Here is a 12,361-nt window from a genome sequence, read left to right as displayed (position 1 = left end):
TTCAACTTTTACTTGCAGCCAGGAGTTAAAACCTTAAAACAGGCAATTGCAGGTCCCTAAATCAGAGAAATAAAAGTTCATCAGAATGCTACCCACCCATGTGCAGGGTGGCAGAACTGCTACCATTTCCAAAAATGCTCCCATTGATGTATTCAGCCTCTCACGCGTGGAAACACACCTGGATTCCCAGACTGCACCCGCCTTCTGAGCACTCCTGTTGCACGGATGAGAGTCCTTATGCTTGCTCATTTGCCGTTTGCAAGGAGCAGCACGCGGTAATTTCCCCCTAGCTGCAAATAGCCGCACCGCCGCTCCCCCAGGGGCCGTCCCGCGGCGGGAGGAGGAGGGAGGGCGGAGGCGGGGCGGGGAGATGTGCCGCCCGGCCGCTCCCGTGCCGCAGCCTCGCGGCTCTCTCGGGGCTGCGGGCCGGCGGCGGAGCCCCGCGGGGCTGCGCCCGGCGATGTCCCCCCGGTGGCAGCCTGGGCGGCCCGAGGCGCTCCGCTCGCTGCCGGGCGGGGGCCATGTCCTCGCTGGTGAAGGAGGACTTGGCCAAGAGGCTCTTCGGGCCGCGGAGGCTGCGACTGCACGAGTTCATCGAGGTGGAGGGCTCGGGCGCGGAGCGCTGCTACCTGTGCGCCGCAGGTACCGGGCTCCCCGCGGTGGGTGCGGGGCGTGGGGTGCGGGGCGCGCCGTGCCGGCCGGCTCCGCGCTGCCCGGCGGCGGCCGTGCATCCTGGGGCTGTCCGGGGTGCTGTTTCCTACGCCTTCCTGAGGGCTTGAGCGTTCCAACCAGCGGAGAGACGCGAGGCTCCCCGCACAGCTGTCGGGAAATGTGCGGGACGTGGCAGCGCTTGGAGTGGCTGTTGGAAAGAGCAGCGCATCTCTCTACTAGGAATTTTTTTTTTTTTTTGTAAAACAAAGCATAATATTACATCCACTTTGCATTAAGCGTTTGTCATTTTCAGAGCTTTTGCGCTATCCCTTGTCATACTTTGAAGTCCTGTATACTGCCCAATTACTTAAGTAACAATTAACTGGGCTTATGGCTTAAACAGATACATGTTTGAATTAGTAATTAGCAAGAACTGTGATTAAAACAAGACTGTGTGGCAAAATTAATTATCCGGCTATTTACTAAATTTGATTTCAAGTGCATGTGTTTCTTAGTGTGTTTAGAACATGGTTCCAGGGAAACTTGTATAATGTTTTTAATTATTATTTTCGTAATACTGGAAGCTAATGGAAAAGAGAAAAACTCTCATTCATCTTGTGCTCAAGAAACGTTTAGATGTTATACCAAGGGACGTGGTTTTGTGGGAAACAGTGGTGACAGGCGGGCAGTTGGACTGGATGATCTTGGAGGTCTCTTCCAGCGTTGGTGATTCTATGATATAAGGAGTTAGGTTGAAGGGAATCCTTTTTGCAGTCTGTTTCCACTTGATGATCAAAACACACAGAGCACATAGAAATCATTTCTGTACTTAAGACTTTGTTTGGCCAGTATGGGATGATGCCAACTGTATTGTCTGATCCTTATGTTTGTAAACATCTGGTGAATAATTTTATTTTACAGATTAATGAACATACTGAGCAAGATATGTTCCCAGCACTCCTGTGATTTTAGTAGAAGAGATTTTGTACTTCAGAACTGTAAAAATAGTTTTCTTTTAGGAAATGGATTCCTGAGCATTGCAGAGCTTCTAAATTTGCAAAAATACCAACCTGATTCATAGTTTATAAAACAATTTGGTAGAAGTGTTTTTAGATTTGTGTAGTAGAACTAAACAGCTTGGTGTTAGGAAAATTCCAAAGAGGAGAAAAAACATTTGCTATCTATAAAAATTTAACTAAACATTTCTTCTTAAGGTAGAGAAGAACAAGCCATTAAAGAAAGCCTCTAATCAGCTTGACTGATTGATTGTCACTGAAGACATAAAGGAAAATGTATGTAGAGTATCCAGTATTAAACTCTTTTAATATATTCAGGCATAGTCAAGTGAGTAGTGAGTAGAGTAGCACTGATTCTGAACAATGGGTTGCATTCTTCAAATGTATTCTTTGTATTTCTTTGTATTTCAAACTAATGTAACAGAAAAAAAAAAACAGTCAAACTACATGTAGGCAAATATTTAGAAGTTTATACCTTTTCAACTCTATATTAAAATAAAGTCCAGGCATGGATAACTGAACAATCTTATTTTTGTGCCAAATGCCCAACCTCATTTCCCTTCCTTTTGTCACAAAAGCAAATCTAAGATTTTGTGTGAAGACAGCAGTATCCTTTCCCTAAATGCTTTCTTTGTAAGCCCTGGAACAATGCAAAGCTGAAATGCAGCCATATTCAGGAACTTTCACAAGTTTACATTGGCTGCCTGAGAAGGATGGCAAGGCTAACATCAGGTTATCCTAATAACATCAGGTTATTAAGCCTTATCCAGAAAGGCCTTCAATCCATGGAAGACCTTAAGAGATGATTTGTGCTCTTGAAGACATCGTCATAATCATTCCTGCCACAAGAAAATCTTTGAGAGTATTATGAGTGAAATGGTAGATCTGAGCTCATGTTATATATTAAAAATAAAGTTGTCTTTAAATATGTCAACTGAATTCAAGACCCAGTGATATATCTAAAATGCAGAAAAATTAAAATTGTATTGAGGAAAATTGTCCACCCAGGTTTCAACACTGAGCAGAACATGCTTCTGGCTTCATTATTCTTATTAGAGCAGCTTCTTAAACACATCTGCCTCTGTCCTTATTTTGAACAATTTCTGTAGTGTATGGGCTCCCAGGGGTGCACAGGACATCTACTTCTAATTCTGAAAGGACTGTGGGCATTTGGATGTAGATTTGTTTTCTTCTAACTCTGAGGGAGATGACATACTCCTTCACAGGACATCAAACAAAATGGGAGAAACTAAAAGTGAGAAAAGAACTTTATGTAAGTAGCCTAGTAGATGCGTAAATGAAAAAATTGTAACTTCTTCACAGAAGGTAATACACCAGTGGTCCTTTGATCAAAAATCATTGAGCAGCTACAACTGATAGGACCAAGGAAAAAAAAAGCTAGTAATGTGTATTTCCCAGCAGGCTGTTTGGGAAGCCATGGGCTGAGAGAATTACAATTAATTTAAACATTTTCCTCACTTTTAATTTGCAGTGGAAAGAATCCACAAAAATTTTGTTTGTCTTTATTTTGTAACCATCTTATAAACAAGTCAGAAGCAAAGGACATTTTAACAGAAATAAAATAAAGTTAGTTGAGTGTCAGAATGGATTTTCAAAATTTCAGGCAGAATTTAGATAAGAAAGAATCTTGGTCCTTCGTCTGTAGCATCACATTATGATGTCAAAGGTGATGGTTAGCGCTTAGCTACGTTAGCCTACAAGGGTGGCTTGGGGAAGTGCTCTGCCCAGCAGCTGCTGTGCTGGATGTGCAGAAGATGTTTCAGGCTCCAGTGCTTTTCACACTAACTGTTTCAAGTTACAGAAGTCTAATCTTCTACACAGCACTCAATGTAATCAATTAATAATGGTAGTTATTACAAGGAATGTCTTCATGCTCTTTTTATTCTCATTTCCTGTCTAAGTCAGAAAATAGTAATTTCTACAAAGACAGTATTGGGCAATGTGAGGCTTTAAGAAGTATTTTCAGTGTTACTTCTGTTAAGCGACATAATTTCACATTTTATGGGGAAGCAAGAGTTTTGTTTAAAAAGTAATGACTCCATGAGAGATCTTCATCCTCAGAACAGAAAGTAGTCATGCATATAGGAGCCTTGGTAGTGATTCGGCAATTCTCTGACTTTAGTACCCCAAAGGATTCACCGTCGAAGTAAGCAGGATATGTGGATTACCCACACAATACCAGTGCTGGAGTTGGGCCTTCACTGAATGTTAGTGAGCTCAAATGAAAGGCTTTTGCATGGATAAGATTGCCTTTTCACAGGAGAGGGAAGTTAAATCCTTAATCTGTTTAACACAGAGAGGTTTCATAGGCTGAGAACACTGGCTTATTTCTAATAACATCGTCATTTAAATTGTTATTTAAAATGAAGTTTAAGTGTTTTATTATTGGAACTTTTGGGAAGCATTTGCTTGCATATCATAACTATTTTTGTCTTGCAGTGACTAAAAGTGAAGAAGTAGAAATATGTATGGTAAAACACTTTCGAGATCGAGAAGAGAAATATGAAGTAGTTGAAAAGTGGCTTTTAAAAGATCTGGAGATGATTGATGGAAAAGAAGCAGATACTGTAAGTGTTATGTATTATTAAATACACAGAATATACTTCTATTGTGTTGCAACTTGGAATACAAGTATTGAAATGCAATTGAAGGACATTATCTGATTATTATTCTTTTTAAACAAAACAAAACAAAAAACCTCCATGGATTTTTGAGTTTATTGCATGTGAGAGGGTCTAGATGGCATTTATATTGCTCGGGGTGAGGGAAGAAGGAGAGATACTCTTGTTTATTTTAATTTTCATCTCTCCTGTTGAGATGTGAGGGACAATCTGGGTGTTTTCTAATTTGTTCATAGTAACTGGGAATAAAAATTCACAACATGCAATTCCTGGTGTAAATTTGAATTAATATCAGGGTAATTGAAAGTATGTTCTTGGAGACTCTATTCCTTCCATTTGAATTTAGGAACCTGTTCTCTGTGCAACAAAGAGAACTTGTATCAATATGTAAAACACCATCTTTCACATAATTTAAATATCATTCTCATTATTTGCATCAGCTGAATAACTGCCTGAATAAAACAGCCTTGGCTAGCTATGACTGATATTACTGCTAAAAATGTCATAATCTCTCAGATTCAATTACAGAAGGGTAAAATGAGGCTGCAATACAATATACAATTTTATACAAAACACCAAAAGTAGAATTAAATCCCATTTAACAGAAGCTAGAAGAGTGCTTTGAAGATAATATCTTACTGTAGGTAAAGTGTTTTAAAAGACATCCATGTATATAAAATGTAGTTCAGGAGAAAATTACTTTTTTACCTTTCATGTTTCAAATGAACAGAAAATAGAATTCAGATTACATTGTCCTGGTGACATAGAAGTCAAAAGCCTACAAAAGGGGTTTCAGAGTCTTGATTCAAGGAAAATGACAGACTCCAGTTGTACTCTTTCCATCCTGGCAACTGTTCCCTTTTCAAAAAAGTCTTCCACAGCTCCTGCATGGGCAATCAGCCATGATCTCTTGCAGCTGTCTGCAGTCCCGTGTGCATTGCTCTCAACTCTAAAACTAGGAACCGAGGACACTGTGGAGGTGAGATCAGATTCAGAGCATTCACAAATCACATGAACTCTTTGCAGTTTAAGCCAGAGGGGAAAAAAGCTAAAGCTAGTAAGATTTTACATCCTCTCCAAGTTATATTGCAGTTGGAGATGTTCCCATCCCTTTGCCAGATGAGGCAGCCAGTAGATTACCTTTTTGTTTGCCTACATTAACTTTCTTCAATTTTTTTTAGTGATGTCAACGGTTTAACGGGTGTTCGGCCCGGTTCCGTGACAAAGGGGACGGGGGACCCACGGGCCCACACCCCGGGAAAAGGGAAAAGGGGAAAAGGGTAAGGAGATGGCCCTGAGAGCAAAAAACAGCGACAACAATCTGAGGAGAAACAAACTAATTTACTAAATAAGATATCGGAATGCAAAACAACACACTATAGTACAATATAATTACAATTTAAGCTGATAAATCCAATACAGAGAGAGAGAATGTCCCAAAATCAAGGTAGGCCTTACTCTACTACCGACGATAAGATGGCTGGAGAGCGAGGTGCTGCCAAGACAAGAGACAGCGGGAAAAGGGACGAGGTCTCGTGATCTGCAAGTTCTTATACCGCGAGCTTTTCTTTTCCCTCTGGCTGGAAAATGGTAACAGAGGAGCAAAGTACTGTGGGGACTGTAGTAGTCCTTCTCTTTTGAGAACCAGGTACATTCACTACATGATGTTACGATGTGGAATACCAATAACCGAAAATCATAAAACCATGACAAGTGATTTTTTTTTAACTAAAATGCCCTTCAGAGATGATTCAGCCTTCCACAACTTGGATGATTAAAATCTTATTTTTGATTACAGAAAAGCATAAATGAGCCGCAAACTCCCCATTACAGGGTGATTAGCACTGATATAAATATTCATCATATTGCTATTCATATTCGTAGAATTTAATAGAACTTAGGTGTTGCTAGTATTAATTGTGCCAAGGAGCTTGAAAGCACACAAAATTACAATTTGGGCAGGAAGGGCAATCACTATTCTTCTTTTGACAGGCACATATAGTCCAACGCAAGTGTGTTTTAGGCAACATGACGAATTGGTTCATTTCAAAACAGCATTGTATAATCACAACAAAATGCAGTGTCTCCCTTGGACAAACTCTGTTTTACTCAGGCGAAACTCCTAATGGCAAAGAAGGGCAGCTAATTATAAACTGTTACTTTGTAAAATTTTACAAGACTCTTTAGTAGGAATACCAGTCCTTAGCTAATACTTTCTGGAATCCATAAAACTGAGAATAAAAAGCCTAAAGATAGGTAAGCAGAAAACAAGAAATTGCTATTCTGATGTCTTTAATGCATGTAATAATTTTGTTCTCAATTTTTCTTTAGGATAATCCATATTTTGATATGCACTTCCACAAAGTCTACAGTATGGAGGCATACAGTTGCGCATCTAAATATACCTTTGCTCGAACACTAAACAATCTGAATGAAACATATCTTAAAAAGGACTTGAAGATTGTGAACTTTGATAGCACTTACCTAAATGATGATTCAATCTGGTCATCCAACAATAGGGATTGCTTAGTACTTATGAGAATATGCTTCTATGCTTCCAACCTTTTATGTCTCTCTTTGTGTCCTTTGTCCTGAAGACGTATTTTATAACATTAAAGTGACTGGTTGACTTTTGCTAACCAGCATTTTGTAAATTATCTGATGAAAATGACAATAAGTGATATGCAGTACCTGCTTTTTAATTTTATCTATAAGTCCAAAGTAGAACCTACTTTTTTGATATCCAATTGGCCATTCATTTATATCTATTGCAAGGGCCTCACTCTGGCAAATAGAAATGTATGAGGCTCTCAACAAAAGGACTGTGATTCTTAAGTTCAGTGGTGGTTGTTAATAAAAGTTAAGTTCAGCATTTGCTCTATGTTTATAGAGGTATAAATTATTTTTCACAAATAGCTAGAAATATTTATATAGAAATATTTAAAAATATTTTAAGAGCATTAACATCTACATCCTGGAAGTAGAAAAAAATTAAGCAAGCATATGAATTTTGTACAAGAATGATGCATGTTTCCATTTGTCAAATGTGTGGAAATACAGAACTCTGTTAAAGAGATCACACCTACTTAAATACACGAATGAAATACTCATCTTAACGATCTAGAGTTTTGCATTTATGTACTGTGGGACCAATTTTTCACCTATGCACTTATAATGATTTTTCCTCCTGAATATCAAGTGCTCCCTTTGACCTTTCCATTATTTATGATATTGTCATAGAAACAAAAAATGGATGTTTTCAAGCAGAATTATTTTATTTGACAGACATTTGAGAACTTTTTTTCTTCTATATCACTAAAGTCTCTTTCTTGCAACTTGTTGTTTATGTGCATGAGAAAGCCTGCTTAGGGAACAGAAACTGTTTATGTCTGTTCTCTCCCTCAGGACCAAGAGTTAACAACATAGTACTGGAGATCCTATGTAAACAGTAGGTTTTGGTAGTTAGTTACAATTACTTTGTAGGTGAGTGACGGACTTCTCAAAATTCATCGAATTAAGAGAGTAATTTTCACCAGTGTCTAGCTATGTTAGCATATTCAGTGCACTACGTAAATGTGTATTAGCACTTACATTTGCATTGAATGTGAGATGGATTCTACTGAGTGGTTGCAAAGATCTCACCCATAACAGAAAAACAACAGCTGGACTTGTGACAGTATAATATTACAGTAGAAATAGAGGATGAATTAAAGCTGTATTGACCAAGAGCTGAAGAGGAACAATGTCAACAAGAAGCACAGTGATATTGCTTGGTGTCAGCCAAATAAGCTAGCTGGCTGCTCCCCTTAGAGTCAACAGAGAAAGCAATGCCATTCCAAAAGGTGATTCAGGGAAGCTTCTGGTCAGAAATTCCTGCAGGAGAAAATTTGTTTTCTCTTGTGGTAGCCTAGAGAGCACAGAGAGACTAGCTCTAGACTAAGCCAGCTAAGTACCAAAGTTGACAAATGTAAATAGCTCCCAGAAAATCACAAACTGGTTAATGTCCTCCCCGACTACCTGCCATCATGGCCTTTTTGTGGAAGGACATCATGACTTGGTCTTCACTGTTTCCTTTCACCTGGGCTCCCACCTTTGAAAACATTTGTGCAAATGTACTTTGGATTCAAAATTGAAATCAAATAGAATAAGTGAGAGTATATTTGAAAAACTGTATAAAATGTACAGCTTTCTACTTTACTTATTAAATGTTAACCTACTGCTTGTATATAGAAAGGCCATATATTTGATTATCTTAAGAAGTTACGTATTTATTCCAGGATTATGTTGTAAACTACACACATTCTAACAGAAAACTTAATAATTATGTATACCTTGATGCTTGTGAAGGCAGTTTATATGGATTAACACTAATTTTCAGCAATTTTTGAGGTCTTATATCTTACATTTGTCATCTAAATATTGTTAGAGAGAAAGGTTGTATTTATAATTACTGTTTATGAAATGCAGTTGCAGTTGTTCTTTTCAGAATGTCTTTGAGATAACGCAGTCCAGCATTTGATCCATCACTTCAGAAAGTATTTGCCCAACATCCAAGGTGTACAAAGACATTTTTCAAGAGCAAGTATAAAGCAGAATATAATTATATATTATGACACATTGTCTAGTCTGGACTGCATTATTATAAAGTTAACGATGTTTTCTGTGAAGTCAACAAATTCTTTGCTTACTAGGCACAAGGAATTATTTTATGGGTGAAATAATCGTTCATATTGTAATAAAAAATGTAGAATCTCTAATAATAAACACCTCAGAGTGTTCTTTTGAAATAAACTTGCCGGTGGTGACTTCCTGACCAATAAATGTCTGTATCATGTTAGAAACTGGTTATCTAAAAATGATTACACTGTAACGTTCAAACATATTTAATGTACTTGTGAAAATAGTACATATCTTTCTATTCTTGTAGTGTGTAAACATTAAACTGTCTATGTTAAAGATAAATAACCTTGTATTTAATGTGGAATTATATGCAACTAAAAGCTGTCAGGCATTTATTCTAATATTTCAGATATTCTTCACTAAGTGGTCAGACTCTACAAGAGGAAAGGACAAAAAAGAGCACTGTCCATATAAATTGTTTCAGAGAGTATCAAAATGAAATTTATTTTAAAAGTCTCTTGTGGACCTAATTAGGGCATTTTTACATTTACACGATTTCTTATAAGATGCCAAGGCACTGTGCAATTGCTAGACTGACCTGATCACACTATGGAAAGTCTTTATCCTCAGGTGTGGGAGACTATCTCTTTCTGGTTAGTACAGTACAGCTGTAGCACAAGAAAAAAAAAAGAATATCCTAATTATAAATGGAAAATACCTGACAGACTAAATAGCCCATCTTTCAGTTAAGGTAAAGTAGTTTCCTACATCACGTTTCCTGACACTGGACGTACAGAATGTAGTTTGAAATGTAATATCTGGAGATTCATCTGCTTCTCCAGGAAGACTTCTCCAGAACCGATTTGGAAGAAACTTAAAGAAGAAAGGGATTATGACAAACGCATTTTTAGCATTCTTAGAAAAGGTTTCAAACAAATAGTGGAGTGAACAAATTCTTGAGATTATGGATATAATGTGGCCTATATTCAGAACACAGGAATTATTATCAGCCAAATCAATTTCAGAGAAAATGAAAGATACAGCAGCCTGAAAATGAAGAAGAGTGATAGTGACAAAATGAGATTTCATGCTCACTTGATTAAGAGGCAGAGAGAGAACAGAGTCTTTCATACAAGACAGACAATGGCTCCTGTCCTAAGTGTATCTTTTTAACACCTGAACTAACATCAGAACTAAGAATACAGGAAAAACTATGACATAAAAGAATTCAAGAATATTCATCCCACCACGTTTCCATGATGGCAATAAGATCAAAGTTTTCTAAGTGCACCGTGGTTTCCAACTCCCCTTGCTTATTTCCCATGCTGAGTGCACTGGCATACAGGCACTTGTGCCGGGCTTTCAGATGCACTGCCTTTCTAGAGGAGCTCTTCCACAAACCTCCAGGACAAATCTGAGGCTTTCCCCCGCTGCTTCCTAGATTAACAGGGTTCTCTGGCTCTTCTCTGTCACTCAGCCATACATACCCTTCACACATCAGCTCTAGTTTAAAGCACCGATAATGAGCCCAGCTAGCTTGCTCCCTAGTATATTCTTGCTCCTCCTGGTCGGTTGCGTCCCGTCCCATGTCACCATTCCCGGTTTGTTCAAGGAACTACCTAGATCATAGAAGCCATAGCCTTGGGCACGACACCACTCATGCAACCAGTCATTCGACCGGTCAGTTCTCCTTCTTCTGCTTCCCAAGGGAAGCAAAGTCCGTTTTTGATATTTTTTCATTTCCTGGCCGCAGCCTTGTGTGACCCAAATTGAAAAACCAGGAGATGACAATAGTCGTCTGGCATTATCATACTGGATACTATCTTCTCGATGTCCCCAATGCAGGCTCCAGGCAGTCAGCAAACCTCTTTAGAGAGGTTATCTGGCTGGCAGATGGAGGTCTCAGTGTCCCTCAGCAAAGATTCTCCAATTACTAAGACCCTTTGCCTTTTTTTAGTGGCGCTGGTTGTGATTCAGGTCCTCAGTTAGGCTTTCTTAGTGTCATCACCCCTTTCCAGTTCCAAGCTGCTGTCCATAACTACTTCTTTCTCCCACATCACAGCCTGAAATCAATTAGCTATTCGGACTTCAGGAGCAAGGGGGAGGATTCTCCTCTTGCCCCAAGCAGAGACCCCAAGAGGTTCCAGCCCCCTCACCCTGCTTGTGTTTACCCTCTGTTCAGTCCAAAATCGGCTTATCACCCTCCCCTGCCTGGGCCCCAAGACAGGGATGTTTGTCTGCCCGTGCAACTGTGTGATTCCAGGTGTCAATTTCCCTCCCTGACTGCTGAATGCATCTCAGCGTGGCGACCTCTTCTCTCAGCCTGGTCAGCTGCTCAAGAAGATCATCCAGTTCAGCACGCCCATACCCATGACACCCCTCATCTACCTCAGTCTCATGGGTGGCCCCCAGATTCCAGAGCTCCTCACAGTCAAAGGCCTGAACAGCCCACTTGCTCCTCAGGAGGCCCATCTGGGTACACACAACAGCCCAGAGAGGCTGTGGGCCCTCGGTCTGCGTTTCTACCTCTGCCTGTCTGCCACGCCAGGTGGTCAACATGGTCGTACTAACAGAGAGCTTCCCCAGGCGACCCAGGGTGAGAAGAGACGCGCACGCTGCTCGCCCCCCTGCTCCAACTGCCCGCCCAAACTGCTGCGCCACACCCTGCTAACAACGGACCACATCCTCCTGACGCACCATGTCCTGTTCGCTCCGCACCGAAATGGCCACTTGACTACATGCAGGAGGTGATCCCGCTGCTGCTCCTGGCCCCGGCCCTGCCACTTCAGACTGCTGCTGCCACAAGCAGGGCAATGGCACCCGGCAGCTGCTCCCTGACAAGGGGCTACCCCTCCGCCCATTGAGGTGATTTCCTGCTTCGGAGTGGAATGTGACCACCCCAGAGCCACGTACCTCACCAAAAAGCCCGTTAGTGGCGTTGATGAGCATTGGTAAGGTCCCCTCTCAGGCTCCTCCAAGATAAACAGCCCCAGGCCTCTCAGCCTTTCCACAAGAGGGAGATGCTCCAGGCCCCTACCAATCTCTGTGGCCCTCAACCGGACCCTCTCTAGAAGATCCCTGCATTTATTGAACTGAGGAGCCCAGAATTGGACACAGTGCTCCAGATGTGGCCCCACCAAGCCGGAGTAGAGAGTGAGGAGAACCTCACCAGACCTGCTTGGACACACTGTTTTCAAAGCATCCCATGAGATCTACGTGCTGAAGCCCAGAGTAGCGGCACAGCTACATTTTGCAGCAAAACAAGCTTTTCTGGAAGCAATCATGGGACACCAATGGAAAACAAGGGCATGGAAGATGCACGGAGATCATCTGATCTCAACTTTGACATCATTTCACCAAGATTCAAGAGAAGGCGAGGGGGACTCTGGTCGATTTGCACATCAGGAAAGATCTGGCTACACTCTGCAGTCT

The 12,361-nt window shown here is 40.7% G+C and overlaps 1 protein-coding gene across 3 annotated transcripts; it reads left to right on the top strand.

Annotated features, from left to right (window-relative positions):
• Positions 388 to 9,100, top strand: LOC110398883 (exocyst complex component 1-like). Of its 3 annotated transcripts, none has more exons than XM_021396888.1 (4): positions 388 to 642; positions 4,128 to 4,255; positions 5,181 to 5,288; positions 6,641 to 9,100. In XM_021396888.1, the coding sequence occupies exons 1-4, from the start codon at positions 522 to 524 to the stop codon at positions 6,902 to 6,904; spliced, it is 621 nt and encodes a 206-aa protein (XP_021252563.1). In that variant the 5' UTR covers positions 388 to 521; the 3' UTR covers positions 6,905 to 9,100. The 3 variants fall into 3 exon arrangements, with proteins under 3 accessions (XP_021252563.1, XP_021252564.1, XP_021252565.1); XM_021396890.1 differs by lacking the exon at positions 388 to 642 and adding an exon at positions 3,382 to 3,517; XM_021396889.1 differs by lacking the exon at positions 5,181 to 5,288.

Source organism: Numida meleagris, chromosome 4, assembly GCF_002078875.1.
Source record: "Numida meleagris isolate 19003 breed g44 Domestic line chromosome 4, NumMel1.0, whole genome shotgun sequence".
Taxonomy (NCBI): domain Eukaryota; kingdom Metazoa; phylum Chordata; class Aves; order Galliformes; family Numididae; genus Numida; species Numida meleagris.
The sequence above is the reverse complement of the archived record's forward strand: the minus strand, read 5'-3'. Positions and strand labels throughout refer to the sequence as shown.